This window comes from Brachypodium distachyon, chromosome 3, assembly GCF_000005505.3.
Source record: "Brachypodium distachyon strain Bd21 chromosome 3, Brachypodium_distachyon_v3.0, whole genome shotgun sequence".
In the NCBI taxonomy this organism is placed as follows: Eukaryota; Viridiplantae; Streptophyta; class Magnoliopsida; order Poales; family Poaceae; genus Brachypodium; species Brachypodium distachyon.
Window position 1 is genome coordinate 38618214 of NC_016133.3, and position 17487 is coordinate 38635700.

A 17487-nucleotide genomic window follows, 5' to 3' on the forward strand; every position below is an offset into this window, starting at 1 on the left:
TAACAAGGAGGATTGGAATATAAAAAAGGCAAAATGATAGTGAACAAACTGTTCTGCAATTATAACTTATTGCTTTCCGAAACTTCCACAAGATCAACAGAGTAACACCTCTCCAACAGCATCCAATGCCAGAAAGTAAAAAAAGTACAAACAGCTCAAAGGAAATATCTCCTTGAGTGCTCAAAGATACAAAACCGAACTCGGCAATAGACTTCCAATTGGAAACAAACTAATGACTGACCGGTCCATATACCACGTTCAAGAAAATCTTACAAAGTTAGGCTCTCGGGATCCTCAATTATTTTCGCAAAAGTTTGCAGGAATGCTGCCAAATCAGCACCATAAACAATTCTGTGATCAGCAGTGACATTGACCTGAAAAATGTTGGACGGAATTAGTTATGTGCAATGGCAGTTCCAGGTAACATTTGTGCATAAAAACTCAACACGACTCAAACAAAAATTAAAGACTTAAGTCTAAAAGGTGCATTTCTATAAGGAAAGTATATTTATATGATAGAAGGAAATTATTATTTTTATGAACTTTTTTAATATATTCTCGGGCCAGTAATAGTAGCTGGCGGTAGCAATATTCATATTTCTTGAACATGACTGAAAACATTATGCGCCAAGGGCAATCTCGTTTTTGCCACTAGGCAGTGCTATCATCTTGTTTTAGACAGTGGCTATCGCCTATCTTCCTATCCAGTCACTCCTGGATCCCGCCTGTCAATGAAAAATTGAGTGGCACAAACTAAACAATTCCTGTTTAGTGGGCAAAACTAAGACACAGAGGGTCTTTCATGCAATCATGCCCGTGTTCACTACTTCACATCCAACAGATAGAAAAAGATTTCATGTGATACATTGACATGAGTAGGCAGTTAGGCACTTGGAAAAAAATAATCACAGATCTGCCACTTTTAACTCATGCAAGTTATATGTGTGAGAGGAAACTTACCAGCATTTTATTCTTGACGCTAAAGAAACCATCTTTATCAGCCGTCACTGTCGGTTTTGAGGCCCCAACAGCCATTATAGCCCCCTGCATTCATCCACATTCAGATTCTTAGACCTCAGTAAAGCAATAGTACCAAGCACTTCAGAATAACTAGTTGTACTAAATCCAAGACACTTATTATGGACCGGAGGGAGTAGTAAGTATATTATGATAAAGGAAACTTTACCTGGCCAGGTGGAAGAATTGCATCAAATCTATCTACACCAAACATACCGAGGTTGGACAATGTAAATGTCCCTGCATATCACCAAATATTTAGTTAAGTCAATTGCCATGAGCATCATAAGTGTGCAATGACAATCTAACAGCCTATGCAATCCAATAGGTTCCATACCAGAGTTGTACTCATTTGGCTGTAGCTGTTTTGCACGTGCCTTCTTGACTAATTCCTTCCACTTTTGTGAGAGTAGATATATATCCAGCTGCATTGTGGCATTTACTGAGCTATTTAGTAAACCAGCATGATGAAATTCCAAAATGAAAAATCACATCGATCAGAGGTAGCTTTTACCTTATCAGCTTGCTCTAGAACGGGTGTAATGAGGCCACCATCAATAGCGACAGCCACAGCAATGTTGATAGAACTATTGTAAGTGAAGCTCGCACCATCCCTGCAGCTAGCGTTCACCACAGGATACTGTGCAAGCGCCATAGCTGCGGCCTTTGCAAGCAGTACAGTCATAGTCACCCCCTTTGGCTTGACCTAATAAAACGAAATCAATCCAACCATCACTAAACTGGCCAAAAAGTGGAAAGAGCACCAAAGGCAGTTGAGCATCGCCCAAAGACGCCAAATGTAGCACCTTCTCATAGAGCTCATCGAGCTTATCCGTCAAAATGGGGTACCCGACACGGAATGCTGGCACCGACAGGCTCTCCACCATGTTCTTGCTCACTGCAGCCTGCATTGCAGTGAATGGAACCACCGTGGCACCAGGTACCGGCGGAAGGACCGAAGCCTGTGGCACAGCTCTCACGGAAGGAGCAGCCACAGGTGCAGCAGCAGTAGGAGGAGCAACCTTGGGCTTTGGCTGGATGCCGGCTGCCGCCTCAACATCAGCAGGCGTAATTCGGCCGAACTGCCCGGTGCCAGTCACCTTGGCAAGGTCCACCCTGTGCTGCTTGGCCAGCTTCTTAGCCTGCGGCGTGGCAACACCCTTCGTCCCTGCTGCAACCGGCGCGGGAGCTGCCGCCGCCGGAGGCGGGGACGGGGGCGGCGGAGCGTCGGCATCAGAAGGAGGAGGAGCCTGCTGGGCCTGTCCGCTGGAGAGCGCCTGGGCCTGGGCGACGGCGAGCGCCACGTCCTCCTCGGACTCGGCGAGCAGCGCGATGGGGGCGCCGACGGGGGCGGACTCCCCCGCGGGGACGAGGACGGCCGCCACGATGCCGTCGTAGAAGGTCTCGACGTCCATGTCGGCCTTATCAGACTCGACGACCACGACGGCGTCGCCCTTGGTGACGCGGTCGCCCTCGGCGGCGGACCAGGACACGATCTTCCCCTCCGTCATGGTGGAGCTGAGCGCCGGCATGAAGATCTCCCGGATCTTGGCGCGGACCACCATCGGCCCGCGCCGCCGGGCCGAGGCCGCGCGCGACGCCGGCGCCGCAAGGCGCAGGCGCGCGGACAGCGCGGAGGCGGAGAGCGAGAGGGGAGCCGGGGTTGCCGCCATTTGGTGTAGCTCGAGGGTGGGTTGAGAAGTACGGAGGCGACAACAGCGGGGTTTGGTTCCGCTTGGGTATAAGCTGGAGACGACGGAGGCCAGGGCGGAGAAAGCGAGGCGAGAGAAGGCTTTGGGAACTCCGACGAGTAATAATGGGCCGGGCTGAACGTCACTTACAAAGAAGGTAAATGGCCGGTCCGTCTTTTAGATACTTGGGCTTGAACCCAGACCGGCCCATGATCTTGTACACAGCGCAGCGCTTCTCCCACTGAACCGAACACAGGGAGAAGAGAACCACATCTGAGTCCCGACTCCCGACCCACCTTCTGCTCCTCCCCGCGACCGAATCCGCCGCCCCGCCGCCGCCTGAGGAAGGAAGAGCCCCGCCGCGCGCGATGAACACCGACATCACCGCGTCCGTGAAACCGGAGTACCCGGTGGTGGACAGGAACCCGGCCTTCACCAAGGTCGTCGGCAACTTCTCCGCGCTCGACTACCTCCGCCTCTCCACCATCTCCGCCGTCTCCGTCACCGTCGGCTACCTCTCCGGTACGTCCTCGTAAATCCTAACATCCCCCCCTACGACGACCCTCTTCCTCTCGGTCCCATAGGCTCAAATCGTCGTTCTGTGTGGGGTTGCTCGCAGGGATCAAGCCGGGGATCCGCGGGCCGTCGATGGTGACGGGGGGCCTCATCGGGGTCTTGGGAGGGTTCATGTACGCCTACCAGAACTCCGCCGGACGCATCATGGGATTCTTCCCCAACGAAGCCGAGGTCGCGCGCGCCAAGCACAACAAGTTTTAGTAGGCGGCATTTCTCCTTGTCTCTCTACCGCAAGCGTTACATCTTTTATCTTTCTAATCTCTTGTTAGCTTCACTTGATGTGGGCAATGCGTGGCCTTGGTTAAATAAATGTGGTACCTTGCTGCACAGTTGTGAGGAATTCATGCTATGGTTCAGCCCTTTTTGTTACGATTGGGTGAGAATTTGGTCGCCATTTCTGTGAACCTATGGAATCCTGCTGTGAAATTGTGGAATCGTTATATTAACATGGATTTTAGTATTTCTAGATAAGGTGGCGGGTTCTGATTTCACCTATGCTGGTCTGTTCGGCAGGCAGGCTAGCTGGGGTCAAACGGTGTCAATTTGTGTACTTGTATGGGCAATTACGGTCCAAATGTTGATTAACTTTTTTTTGTTATTTGGGTGAGCATGCATCTCAAAAGAATCTAGACAAAAGTAGACATGTGATAGGTTTAAGGAGCACCAGAGCACATTGAAAGATCATTGATGCTTACTAATCTAGGAACACACTGAGTCATGGTGCCAAATAACCTGATCCACCTAAATATATTTGTATTGACAAGTGCTGCACAGTTGTGAGGAATTCATGCTTTGGTTTGTTATCATTGGGTTAGAATTTGTTGCCATTTCTGTGAACTTACGGAATCCTGCTGTGAAATTGTGGACTCGTTATGTTAACATGGATTTTAGTATTTCTAGATTAGGGAGTGTTCTGATTTCACCTGTAGTGGTCAGTTCGGCAAAGGGTGTCAATTTTTGTACTTGTATGGGGAATTACCTGTTGTTATGTTACGGTCCAGATGTTGGTTACATTTTGTTATTTGGGTGCGCATGCATCTCAAAAGAATCTAGAAAAAAGTATATACATGGTAGGTTTAAGGAGCACTGGAACACATCAAAAGATCAGTGATGCTTCCTAAGCCAGGAAAATAATATTTTCTGGTGCCAAATAACCTGATCCACCTGGAGATAATTGAATTGACAAGCGTGCTTCCATATAATTTCATTCCATATAAAATGCAGTGCTTGTTCTCCTTGATGTTATTCACCTTGATAACTTGATGTTTGGTTGGAATGCACTAATAAAATTAAAATTCTAGGCCTCTGCCTGGCTACCTCTTTGGTCATGATTGGGTGAGATTTTAAGCTCTTTTGTTATGACAGGGTGAGGATTTGGTTGCTGTTGCGTTGAACTTGTCTAATTGAGTAGGAGTGTGTGATCCTGCTGTGAAATTTGGACGTTGTTGTGTTGAATTGGAATTTAGCCTATAGATAGTGTTATTTGCTTTCATGTGTACTTGTTGGTTGGTAGCCCTAGCTCTTTTGGGAAATCTGTCCAAAAGAATTTCTTAGATAGTTCTTGTGTATTGGAAATTTCCTTGTTTTATGGCCTAGTTGTGTGTGGCCAATGCACATGCATCGGAAAATAATATAGAAAAATGGTAGACATATGTTAGATTTAACGAGCACTAGAGCACACAAAAGTTCATGATACTTACTAACCTTGCAAGTACTAATTAAGTTATAGTGACAGGCAGATTGGGCCACCTGTTGATAATGGTATTGGCAAGTGTTATATGTACACTTGAGTTTTATATGAAATAGACTTGGTTCTTCGTTGATTGGTATTGATCTAATCAATTGATGACTGAGATACACTCAATGGGTTGGACAGTAGTGCCAATGTGGTGGCAAGAAAAACGAGCTACAGAAAGGACTGACATTCACACATTCAATGCTTGATTTATATGATGAATTTATCTATCTTTGTGTAGGAAATATGCTAACCTGTCCTCATATCATTATAGAAGTTTTAGGGCACTACAGGAACACATTCCGTCGTTTTCTTTTTCATCTCCTACGCTCTCAGCAAGACACAGCAAACTATCACAGCTCTTGAATTATCTGTGGTTTTTCATATTGTCATGACCATGTTAGTTCAATTTATGTCAAACTCCACATGTTAGGTTTGGATTAGAGAGTGAAATCGTTGTATTGGTTATATGTCAGCATAGACATTAAAGAGTAAAGACAGTGGATTTTAGTACAAGAGAAGTCCTAGCTTTTGAAGCCTGATCTGGTGTTCATGTTTAGCTTTGGAAGCCTGGTCTGGTGTTTGTGTTTGTGTTTGGCCCAATTGCTTTCTCTGCCCTGTAAGGGAAACTACACCCTGAAGGCTCTCAATATCTAAAAGACTACTGCCACAACTGCAGTGAGCACGGTAGATTTCACCAGTGCAGTCGTTTGAGATGTTCATCTGAGAATACAGTGACACAATTCTCGCGAAAGAAACAGCTTCTTCTTCTTTTTTGACAGCGAAAGAAACAGCTCTTAATGTCGAATGTATCCATACAGTTGGTATTTTCTGCTATTCCTCACTGTCTTTGCATGCATATGCTTCTAGTGGAGAATCCGGCATTGCATTTAGCCATGTTTTACATTCCTGAGACAATACATCTTATATCATATATCCATTTCAAGGGCGTATGAGAATCTTGAGTATATCTTGAACTAGACCAATCCGGCATTGCATTGGGACGGATTTAGTGCAACTTGTACTAAATCCGTGCCAATTAATATGAAACGGAGTACTGTTTAGATGAGGTTTTTTTTAGGCCAGGGGTGTTTGTTGTTTAGGTGAAGGCTGTTTAGATGAGGGGTGTTGTTTGTTTAGGTTACGGTCATCCCCTCACCCAAACAGGCCCGAAGCCTTAATGTGCCCTGCAGGCTATATATCTTGCTACATGCATCTATTCTAGAAGCCCCTCAGAGGATTCAGAATGGCGAGGAAATTCGACACTTCGATGTATCAGGGTTTTCTGATTAACACTATCGGGTATTGTTCCCCTTTCAGTCATATTTATATTCTTCCCCTTTCTTGGTGGGGTTAAGGATTCCCAGAAAATACTTTGGGTAAAGTGTTCGTGTTACAATGTGTTTTTTTCAGAAACACAGTACAAAGTACAAACACTTGACGCTCACAATGTGTTTTGGGGTGAACTTACTCCTAGAACAAAACTCAGAAATTAGAGATCTCCAATCATATCCCCAAAGCGATCCCAAATGTCTGTTTGGGGATATGAACATTTTGTCCTGCAAAATCAGCCCCAACTACATTCCTTAAACGGACATTTTTACCTTCTTGTCCAGGTAGCTCGTTCAAATTGGCCCAAATTTGGAAGAGAGGTTTGGGATATCATTGTCTGGTGTTTTCTTTTTGTAAGCCTCAGTCCCACAAGAAGAGATGGGAAAGGAGGGGAGAAAGTGAAAAAAAAGGAGAAATGATAAAGGAATGAAAAACTGATTTGAGAGAGAAATTTGGGAGATGTTGCTGGGTGACGAGACAGACATGATACAGAAACATGTTCCCTTGCCCTCCCAAATGGACAAAAAGAAGACATTAGCGGTAAAATTTAGGAATGGAGGCCCATGTGTAAGTCAGAGCACGACTGGATTGATACTAAGGCAGAATTGATGCTTACGGTTGATTGCTTCATGGGTGCTGCCTGGAGGAGGCGGATAGATTTTGAGCAAGTGAAAAGCCTAAAAACCATATGTTCATGCCAAATTTTGATTAGAAAAAAAAAATAAAACCATCCCGCTTGCATCCATCTCTACATGCATGATTGGACTAATTCGATGATGCAATACACAGCGATACACAGCTAGCTACCCATGCTACATGAATGTATGCAGCCGTGCGTAGCCCGAGATCAACAACCAGCAGGGGAGTAGTCGCTTTCGTCGCCGGATAAATTTAAAACATGGATGACGATACTGCTCTGTGCAAGCACATCAGCTGCTCAATCTTGTGAAAAAATGGGACCTATAATACGGACGTCCCTATAAATATAAAACCAGCTTCCATGCTCGAATAAGGCCATCCACATCTACAGTGTAATCGATCAGTCATTTTTTCTCTGCCGCATGCACCGATCTTTGTGATCGATTATCTTACATGGTTATCATCCATGGATCCACATTCCACAGTGTAAACTTAACTCCAGCTGCTTTTTTTTTTATCATCTTGTAACACAAGAAATCCCCAACTGCTTTTTTTATCATCTTGTAACACAAGAAATCTCCAACTGCTTTTTTTATCATCTTGTAACACAAGAAATCATTGACAAGCATAGAGTAATAAATAGCAGTACCCGGCAGGGTAACGGTTAACAAACCGCTACCGTTATTTAGAATTTCAGAACATAACATTGGGTGAACTGTAACCCTTATTTAGTAACTAATCGTGGAGGATCATGAGAACATCCTTAATTCAAATGTGCTTGAAGTCCTGGAGCGTCCAGCGGCCATCGTCGCCCCGGACCATGCACCTGTGCTTGGGCGTCCACCACCCGGCGGGCACCGGGTGCTCGTCCGTGAGCGCGTCCACGCCCTTGTTCACCAGCGCCACGTCGCGGGCCACCTCCAGCTTGAACCCTCCCCTGCTCCCTTGCTCCCCGGCCACGCCGTGCAGGTAGCACTCGAGGTTGTGCAGCGTCACCGGCGTGCCGGGCACGCTCAGGTACGGCGACCGGATCGTCCTGATGGTCAGCTCCGTGGCCACGTCCACGTAACCCAGCGGCGGGTACAATGGCACGATGTCCCCTACATTTTGGACGTGGAGGGCTTTCAGGTCCGGGAAGGAGCCGAAAGCCGACCGGAAGAACCGGTCCCCGACGTGCGGGCTCGCGAACACGATGGCTGTAACGGGGAATGGCTTCTTGTCGCCATCGGAGGAGGAAGGTTTGTTGGTGCCGCTGGATACCAGGTCGACGGCGTTGAGGGTGGCGAGGGAGGCCCCTAGGCTGTGGCCTGTAACCGTGATGCTCGTCTCCTCGTCCTTGTGTAGCTCCACAAGCCTCCTCACCTCCTCCAGCACCTGTATATGCATTTGGCACACGTGTAAGACTTAAGGGATTAATTAGATAATATGATTTGAACTAGCTAATATTCTGAAAAATGCAATACACTAGCAGCTTTTTTTGAAAAAACATACACTAGCAGCTACACAACCATGTTACATGAGTATGCAGCTTTAATTTCAGTGCACCCCACAATCAGCAGTGGTAGCGTCGCTTTCGTTCTGTGGGTAAATTTAACACATGGATAACGAGAGCACTTGAAGAAATCGACCGGCACGCTGTGTCCAACAGCCCAATCTTGTGAAAGCCGGGGCCTACAATACCAGCTTCCGTAATTGGATATGTGCAGGTCACTTAATTTTAGGTACTGATATGTCATCTCAATGCCAAGGGTTCAATTATTGGGCTAGCTAGGAGTTAGTCAATGAGTGTCTGGTTTTTTATGGGAAGAAAAGAACAGGATATGATGATCCATGATTTTAAAATAGAAACACGTTTGGCTCCTGGGCTCCGGTGAGGCCAGGATTTTCAAAGATGTGCTCCATGCATCTGTAAAACTTTGTGAGTAAGAAATAATTTCATTTATGGACTACACAAAAATACAACTTTATGGATCTATGACTACAAATAGTAAATCTAGTATTACAAAAAAAGAAATAAATAATGGTAGATCTATTTAGGATCCATATATTTTTGTTTGTTTTTCGTAACCTGCAAAAGTAAAATTTTACAGATACTTATTGTAGATTAACATAGACATTTACAGAACTTTCCAAACTTTATAATATGGTGTGTTTTTTTTTTTGAAAAAGCGGGCTTACCGGAGCACAAAGTATCCATTTTGAGCATCTGGCCATTTCATATGCCATTCAAACCTGTCCCAAGCATGTGTTAACTGCTTACGACGAGATCGATCTAGATATCATTAGCTGTGCCGCCAGAGTTTTTTTTTTTATAGACATGCGTTTTGTTTCATTGTGAGAGTATCAATCGTCAATCGATCACAGGTATATAAAAAACCCAGTTAATTGTTAGCTAGAATTCAATTCATGATGACCCACGTGAGACTAGCTAGCGAGAGGCTTGTATACCTGATCTCTGGCGCTGGTCTTGGTGAACTTGGAGCTCTTGTTGCTGGACGTGTAGACGGACAGGAAACCACGGTGCACGACGGCGAGCCGGTTCTTGCCGGCGGCCGAGCCCAGCACGGGCGCGGCGGACACGGGGGTGAAGTCCAGGTCATTGACCCACTCGAGGTTCTTCACGGTGCCACGCCAGGCAACCACGATGTCGCGCCTGCCAAGCGCCTCGGCTCCCTCGTCGGTGGCCACGGCCACGTAGCCGATCCAGTTGGAGTCCCGGCTCCAGGCGTCCGGGAGAGACGGCAGCGGCAGGCAGAGGAAGGACTCCGGCAAGGGGATCGACGACGTGGCGTAGATGAACCTGGTGACCTTGTAGTGGCCCGGGCTGGAGACGCTGGAGGCGGTGAGGAGGTCGTCGTGGCCGTGCAGGCAGGAGCCGGCGTTCGGGGAGCGGCGCTCCGAGTTGAACCCGTCGTAGGTGGCCTGCGCGAGCTCCCCGTAGGCGATCAGCGTCGCCCGGAGGTGCGGGTCCAGCGGGTCCAGGAGGTTCTTCCACGACGTCTCGCCGTGGAGCTCGCGCCACCGGGTCGCGATGGTGCCCGTGATCGGTGCCGGCGGCGAGGCTGTTGTGGATCCGTTGCCGCCGATGATGCCGATTGGGTTTGGCACTGGCACTGTAGGCAGCCTGCTGGTTATGCGTCCGATGATCGGGATTGACATGGTGGCGAGTGGTTTCTGATTGGTGAATGAGTGAGAGTGAGGTGTGGATTAGAGCTACTAGCTTTTGCTCGATCGGCTGAGTGAGTGAGAGACTGAGACTGAGTGTTTTTTTTTTTAACAAGAGACTGAGTGTGTTTGTGGGTGTGGTGTGGTTCGTTTTAGCTTGGGGGGTGTTCTTTTATAGCACCCGCCCGGGGTTAGGTTAGGAAGTTTTTTCCATGTGAACCACGTACTACACGGTACACCGACCGATGTGACTTGTTTCAGCCTCATCATGACTCGCAGCTAGAGCACTGTGGCTGTAGTATTGCATGGTTCGCAGTCCCCAGCTGATCGTGGGCAATGCATGATTGGCATGTGTATAATTTAATAGCACGGCAGAAAGGCGCGGTTGAATATAATCACCGAGATGCCTGCCCGTATACAGCGCAGGATGGTGCGTGACCGGTGTCGCACAGTAGTCGAGTTGATCTTTTTTCTTCAAATAACTTGAACCGTGCACCCAAGAATTTCTTCTTGATCACGAGCTTGGGCAATTCCAGGACTGACACCGGACTGGGCCGGGGAGATAGGACTTGAGGCGGGACAAAGAGATAGAATCACTGTTGTCGGAGATGGACAGCCCGGAGCAGGAGTCTTCAAACTTGAAATCACCAGGGTCCGGGGTAGCAGGGGAATGAAGAAAGCTCTTCAAACTGACCCATGCAAGTCACCTGAAACGAATTGGTGAGAATGCCAGAGATCATCTGGTAAAACGTTCTCAAAGCCCCCAGGCCCTCCTCCCAAGAGGAATTCTCATTTATGAATGGCTCTGCGGATCGACAATCGTTTTGTTAGGATTGCAAATACACGATCTGTGATGTACTCATCCGAATGTAACCTGCACTGCAATCATACGGAAAACACCGTATGTACATCATCACTGCTCGACATGATCCGTGCCAACCAAACAAGTTTGTTTATAAAATTCAAAATAAATTTTACAATTCTAACCCTAAATGAATGGTGTCAAACCACCTGTAAGTGAAAAGACCGGGTCGAGACTGAGAACTCGTGCCGCACGCTTGATCGAGCCAGGTAAAAGTCCACTACACATACTCGGTTTTAGTTAACCCCGGAACGCGGAATGGTTGGAGCCAGCCATCTGTCTGAAGCGTGTAGCACGAGCTTTTAGTTTTTGCGAGGACCATCCGGGACAGCAGGAGATGTAGCACGTGCTAGCTCTTTTACTCCATAGCTCCAGGAATCTTGATCTGCCCTGCTACTCAAATCAATTCGGGGATCGTAATCCTCCTACAGACGGTAGGTAGGGGGGACCGACGCTGAGTCAGCCAAGGAATCAATCTGCATGCTTCTCGGCTCGATCATGGCGTACATAGGGGCTGTTTGCTTTGCGGCCCACGGCCGCACTGTCAAAACTGGCGTGCCAACGCTCCCGCAGGACAGCATTTGCTTGGGCGTCAGCAAATTGACGCGCCCGTGGTTCTTTGCTGAAAATCCGTCCGCATCAGTTGTGGCTTGCGCTCACGCACGAGCAATCTTGGCGGCAGAGTCGTTCGCCCACGATTTGACGAGCAAACGATTGGCGTGGTGGACTGGGACAGAAAGCAAACAGCCTCTATAATATTCTTGTGCACGAGGGACAGTCCAACTAGTACGTGCCAATCGCCCTGTCCGACCTACAACACCCACTCGTACGTACTGCATCGAATCGTGAAGGAGAGACACGGACATGAGTGCGGGAACCTAGCAGAAGATCCGGGCTTTAGCATTCACACGTACTTACGTACACTCATCCTTGTGAACGCACGCACGCACACCCTACTTCTATGAGCATCTCCGAAAGACCGGGCCGCCGACAGACCATTTTGAGATTGACAAAGTCATCACATGCGCCTCGTAGTTGACGGACACGTTACTCACAATGAAAGCACAAAGCCAGTTAAATCCCACAATAAATCCAGTGAAATGCGAGCATCCATACCAAGTCTGGAATTTGAACTAGGGTGGGCTGGTTATACCATAAGGAACCAACCACCTGAGTTAGGCTCAGTTCGCTCCTATCGAGAAATTTAAGACCACGAGACGCTACCTATAGTCTTGACAATAACACAATCATTTTGTTGTACACGCCTAGCCTCTGTTAGTCGGTGCATGAATAAGCTTTTGCCATGTCATTTTTAGCTAACATAATAGTTAACATGTATAGTAAGTAGGATATAAGAATATATTGCTTTATTAATAGCAGGCCCACATTCTGACTATTAGTAGGTAACATCCCACTCCTCTTTTTTTTCCCTTCAACTTAACAAAAATATGATATTTAAACTCTTACACATAACCTTATTGTACTTGCTCTTGTAGATCATTTATGACATCATCTATAATATTGTGTATAAATAATGCGGAAGGGTACTAGTGGGCCTAGACGTGGGACTAGCGGCCTAGAGTATGAAGGAGTAGTCATGGTGATGCTGTTTTTTCAAAAGCCTCTTTTATCCCACGTTTATTGCATGGGTCAGGGAGCCCACGCCTAGTGCCAGTGAAGCTCTTACTGGTTTTTTCCTTCTCCAGGGCCAGTTTAGTTTCCAAGCCTTTAATGCTGGGCCGTCTGAGGCTAGGCCTTATTGACCACTCGGTTTCCGTCGGTCATTCCTTCTTGCTGCAGACATGCAGACTACCAATAGCCCAGGAGGCCCATCAAACTTTTACGGGCCGTTGACCACCTCCAAGGGCGGAAGAGCTGCTACTACGGGTTTGTCTAAAAGACAAAAAAAGCTGCTACTACGGGTTTCCCTAAAAAAAAAGAAAAAAAAGAAATGAGCTGCTAGTCTGGTACTACGGGTGGCGGCGGCGGCCGTGCGCTTGTGGCCATGCAGAGGCGCGGATCGCTCCGATCCTAGGGCAGCCGCGGATGGAGGGTGGAGTAGGGGGTCTTCGCCTTTCCTTCCACCATTGTTTTTCCCGTGGACCTCCGGTCACACACCCCTCTCTGCATCCCCAAGAAAAGCCGTGCTCTGTCGTGTTCTCGTGGGGATGCTGATGTGTTCGCGGCGCCGACAGATGAAGGTAGTTTTTTTAACAGTTTCTACTCTAAGCCGACAGACTAATTAGTATTTAGGAGTTTTTATTAATATATTCTACCTTTTGATGCCTGTTTCGTGTCATGCCCTGGCTGCTTCAAAATCGCTTTATCTACTATGCCGACATCGAAAGATGCAGCTGATAACAACGGCCGAGCTGGTTCCAAAGTCATAAGATACAGAAGCCTCCTTAATCATATCCCATTTTTGCAAATTGAGCGGTGTATGGATGATATGAATGCAAACGGGATCCCGCGAAAGTCTCGCTTCTAGTTCATTTTTAAAATCTTTTATTCAAAATTTTGTTCAGAATTTAAATAGGAGTTGAGAATTGAACTAGAAGCGGGACTTTCGCGGAATCCCGTTTGCACCCTTAATGGATGATAGGATCATTCGAAAATGTTTATTTAACTGCAGCTATCTAGTAGGAAGGGTAGATGCAATGCTCGTTGTTGTTGGTGGCTGTAACTTAGAAAGGTGGGGCTGTTTTCTATGTTCAGTATAGTAGCTCATTGGTCAAGTAACTCGGCTTATTTATGTCACAAATCTTTCACAAAGAAAGATAGAAAATACTTTCTAGTGATGCAACGTTATAAGCTATCGATTAAAACCTGAAACCTGATTTCTTCAAATTCATCCTAATAATCTGCCTAAAAATGCAATAGCGATATTCACAGCTTTTGCCTATAGTTTGGTGGGTAACTGGATATGGGTACCAGAAAAAAGGATACCGGCTCAGAAATTATGACTAAAATTAAACTAGCCCAAGTCATTCTCCTTAACACGAGAAACTTTCAACCATATGTAACCATCAAGACATCCACTACTTGCGACAAGTGTATCAGTCTTGTCTAATATTATATGCTATTATCTAAAAGTTAAAACTTAATACCTTTGATTAACTTATTTGCAAAAAGCACGCCTCCTTTGCTCAAAGAAAGTTGATGGCATGGAATGTTTTGGGAGGAGCAAACACTCTCTCACATCACCAATAATGTGCTATTAAATATTTGGACGATCAGTTGAGCACTTGAGCTGCCTTCATATTTAATACAGCCTCAGACAATTGCATCAGGAACCTGATGTGCCTGGATAGAATAATATTAGCGTGATGTTGTTGCCATCAGTTTGGTTTGCTTATTATCAGGATACGTGTACCTACTTTTCTACCAACAACTTGCCAAAGCTAAAGTAAAGCATAACTCAGAACACTTGCATGGTACACTGAACTAGGCTACCAAGTGAAAGAATAACATATACTTGATTCAGTTTCCTGGAGCTGATAGTTTTTGAAGTGCCATCAGAAACGGCTGCGAGTTTGCCTTGTTTAATTGTCTTGTAATTCCAAGTTTGTGACAGTTTTAATAATCCAAGTTGAAGCAAGACCAATGTTTTTGGATTAGGCAGTTTGTCAGACTTAACGTGTGTATTTTGAATAATTCACCTTTGGAGCTACTCGGGTGTGATTGATGTTTCATGTTGCCTTTTCATTTTTATTTTGAAACTACTCTCTCCGTTCCATAATTCTTGTCGAAATCTTACATGTATCTAAACGTTTAAAAAAAATAGATACATCCATTTTGGGGCAAATTTGAGACAAGAATTATGGAACGGAGGGAGTATAATAAAGGACAGATTAGATCAAATCATTTTTTCTTTAAAAATTTGACTAGAGCATCGTTTGTGGGCTCCTGTGATCTGCCTAATTTTTCGGCTCCTGTTATAAAGTTCATGTTGGAGATTCTCCGACGATGGAAAATATTGCTGGAGGTACATGGCAACATGTATATTTTAGTTTGAAGCTGATACAGTAGACTTTGGTGTTGGGAACACCGTAGATTAGGTATAGAGAAAAAGAGTGTATTGATGTATGATATGGATTGCTCACTTAGTCATGTTTCTACACTAGTCATTTCTTTCTTTTGGTCTTTTGTGTTGTGAATGCATCTAGTTTATCTGAACTGCTGCCTACTTGTAGTTTAACAAGTAACACATCCGGCTTCGTGAAGTGAACATAAGAGTATAAATTCATCCATGGTTTTAGATTTCTTGCATGTTACTTGAATTTGTAGATTGATGAGTTTTTTTTATCTTGCAGTCTCTAGTGTGCATTACTCTATTCTCGCAGGTACAGCTGAGGATTTAATCCCTGTACTACACGCTCTTCTCTCCTCCTAGCTTTCGACCTTTCCGGTAGCCTTGTTGTCTGGCCTTGTGCCGTTAGCCTCGCCTGCTCCCTTTCTCCTCTCCTCCGCCGGCGCCGTCTGCCGGAGTGAGAGGAGAAAGGAGTATGTGCGTGTGCGTGTATAGGAGTAGCTTGTAGTTTGCTTTTCGCCACCATGGTGGCCTTTCTTCTTGGAGCTGTTCTTGTCTTGACCGCATCGACGTCTCCTCGATTCCCTTCTCCGCTTCCGGTGAGAAGAATCGACGGGAGCCGCTGTGTCCTCACCTGACCGACTCCTCTTCTGTCCTTTTTCCTTTCTTCCAATAAATCCTGCCTTTGCCCGAATCATCACTCGCCAGAGCAAAAAATGCCTTTTACTTGTCCCTGGCAGAAAAGAAGAGCTTCAAATCATGTCATTTGGTGGAGGACGCAAGCTTCTCAGCCTATTCAGATCCGGCAAGTGCCTTCTTCTACCTCCAGCTTGCGAGGCCCCCTTTGTGGGTTCCAGGCCATGCCGGCCTTCAAGCAGAAAAGTAGCGACGCTTCCTCTGAATCCAAGAGACGGCAGCCCATCGAAGGGGCGATAGCTCCCTCTCTGGCGCACAGGCTAAACCAACTCTCATGGCGCCATCGAGAAGGGCTTCTCCCTCCAGTTTTGGAGGTTTTCGTCCGAGAGCAAATCCCTAGCTTCCGGCAGCGGCGAGCGATGGAGTCCAGGAGACGCCAGCGGCAGCCGGCAAGGAAGCACTTCATCAGACGCGTGGCAATCAGGACAAGCGGAGTCGACACGTGCGTGGTGTATGTGTCCAATAGGGACCGGGTTGTAATTTCTTCTTCTATTTGGGTCCATGAACCAAGTTCTGGTTGTAACTTTGCTAGGAGGTCCTTTGACCTCTCATCTTAATACAGGCTTGCATGACTGTTTCCAAAAGAAAAAAAATCCTTGTACTACCATATAAAGTTCAATGATCTGAATCCGCCGTTCCATCCGGTATTCCAGTTCACTAGAATTACAAAGGAGAGAGTAACAAAGGTGGTAACTAAAATGCCAACTAAATAATTTGGGTGATGTGGCATGTTATTAATAAGGAAAAAGAGGGTTGGGGTAAATAGATATGTTACCATCACATCACACTTCTCAAGATATAATGAGTCTGTAAAACTAACAAATGAGACTTTTATGTTACCACAAATATATTATTACACACTATTGAAATAGTAACATAATCAAGTACCATGTGCATGTTAGCTTACGTTACTCCCGCTGACCAGCCTAACATGCGCACAGCACTATCGAGGTACAGGGCCACTCAATAATTGATGGCTGTCGGAACACCGGTTATTAATACAGTATATTAGCTTCAGCTGCACCTGCGCCTTTAGGACTTGAGCGTCAAATTGCTGTTTATGCACCCCAAATCACGATTTCCCTTTTCGCATGTAGCTGATTGAGGTCTAGCCAGAGATGAAAAACACATTGGATGTTGTGCCCAGTTTAATGGCTGCTCGACAGGCAGAATCCAAGGGGCACAAAGATAAGCTGCCTCAATATGCCTCGCGCAGGTTCGGTGAAGCTACGTCCAACCCAACCAGGAAACAAACAAATGGCCTAGGCCTACAATGTTTAGGTACATGTCTTCTTTATACCAAACAAGAAAACATCCATGCATGAAATTGATACCAATGATTAACTGTGCGTGAAACAGTTACTACTGATTTACCATGATTGGTTCCTACTGTCTCTCTCCATACGAGTCTATTCTATCAAAAATATCTTGTTGCCTAATCAAATAAATAAGAGGAAAATTACCTTTTTCGTCCCTCAACTCGTCGGAAAGTTCATTTCTCGTCCCTTAAAAGTAATTCGTACTTTTTTCATCGCTCAACTTTTAAAACCGGACACTTTTAGTCCTTAAGGCTATCCGAAACGGTTTGTCTACCACGTGTCCGGTTTGCACTTAATCCCGTGACCAGTGAGGCTGTTGAAATTTGCCGTCGTCGTGCTCTGGATCTCATCCAGGCACTGGTTGTACTTCTACTCTATCTGCATCATCCATATCTTGATTGGAAAAAAAAATAAGTGAAAAAACT

General features: G+C 46.0%; 3 protein-coding genes across 3 annotated transcripts; 1 reads left to right on the forward strand and 2 right to left on the reverse strand.

Annotated features, from left to right (window-relative positions):
- Nucleotides 1-20: 20 nt before the first annotated feature.
- Nucleotides 21-2760, reverse strand: LOC100825328 (dihydrolipoyllysine-residue acetyltransferase component 4 of pyruvate dehydrogenase complex, chloroplastic). The gene is made up of 6 exons (XM_003574465.4): nt 1824-2760; nt 1532-1723; nt 1355-1442; nt 1187-1257; nt 961-1044; nt 21-374 (listed from the first exon to the last, which is right to left on the reverse strand). The coding sequence occupies exons 1-6, from the start codon at nt 2688-2690 to the stop codon at nt 270-272; spliced, it is 1407 nt and encodes a 468-aa protein (XP_003574513.2). The 5' UTR covers nt 2691-2760; the 3' UTR covers nt 21-269.
- A 180-nt stretch (nt 2761-2940) lies between these two features.
- LOC100826465 (NADH-ubiquinone oxidoreductase 20.9 kDa subunit) lies at nt 2941-3755 on the forward strand. The gene is made up of 2 exons (XM_003574469.4): nt 2941-3230; nt 3328-3755. Exons 1-2 carry the CDS (start codon nt 3077-3079, stop codon nt 3483-3485), a joined length of 312 nt encoding a protein of 103 aa, XP_003574517.1. The 5' UTR covers nt 2941-3076; the 3' UTR covers nt 3486-3755.
- Nucleotides 3756-7527: 3772 nt separating this feature from the next.
- Nucleotides 7528-10314, reverse strand: LOC100825947 (phospholipase A1-II 7). The gene is made up of 2 exons (XM_003574467.4): nt 9439-10314; nt 7528-8364 (listed from the first exon to the last, which is right to left on the reverse strand). Exons 1-2 carry the CDS (start codon nt 10147-10149, stop codon nt 7759-7761), a joined length of 1317 nt encoding a protein of 438 aa, XP_003574515.1. The 5' UTR covers nt 10150-10314; the 3' UTR covers nt 7528-7758.
- Nucleotides 10315-17487: the final 7173 nt, after the last annotated feature.

Bases quoted from the DNA above. Each gene is read 5' to 3' on its own strand.
- LOC100825947 (XM_003574467.4), bottom strand. From the start codon at position 10,149: ATGTCAATCCCGATCATCGGACGCATAACCAGCAGGCTGCCTACAGTG. The intron at 8,365-9,438 runs GTATACAAGCCT...ATGCATATACAG, and splicing joins AGACCAGCGCCAGAGATCAG to GTGCTGGAGGAGGTGAGGAG.
- LOC100826465 (XM_003574469.4), top strand. From the start codon at position 3,077: ATGAACACCGACATCACCGCGTCCGTGAAACCGGAGTACCCGGTGGTG. The intron at 3,231-3,327 runs GTACGTCCTCGT...GGTTGCTCGCAG, and splicing joins CACCGTCGGCTACCTCTCCG to GGATCAAGCCGGGGATCCGC.
- LOC100825328 (XM_003574465.4), bottom strand. From the start codon at position 2,690: ATGGCGGCAACCCCGGCTCCCCTCTCGCTCTCCGCCTCCGCGCTGTCC. The intron at 1,724-1,823 runs GTGCTACATTTG...TCGTTTTATTAG, and splicing joins TCGATGAGCTCTATGAGAAG to GTCAAGCCAAAGGGGGTGAC. The intron at 1,258-1,354 runs GTATGGAACCTA...GGTGATATGCAG, and splicing joins GCCAAATGAGTACAACTCTG to GGACATTTACATTGTCCAAC.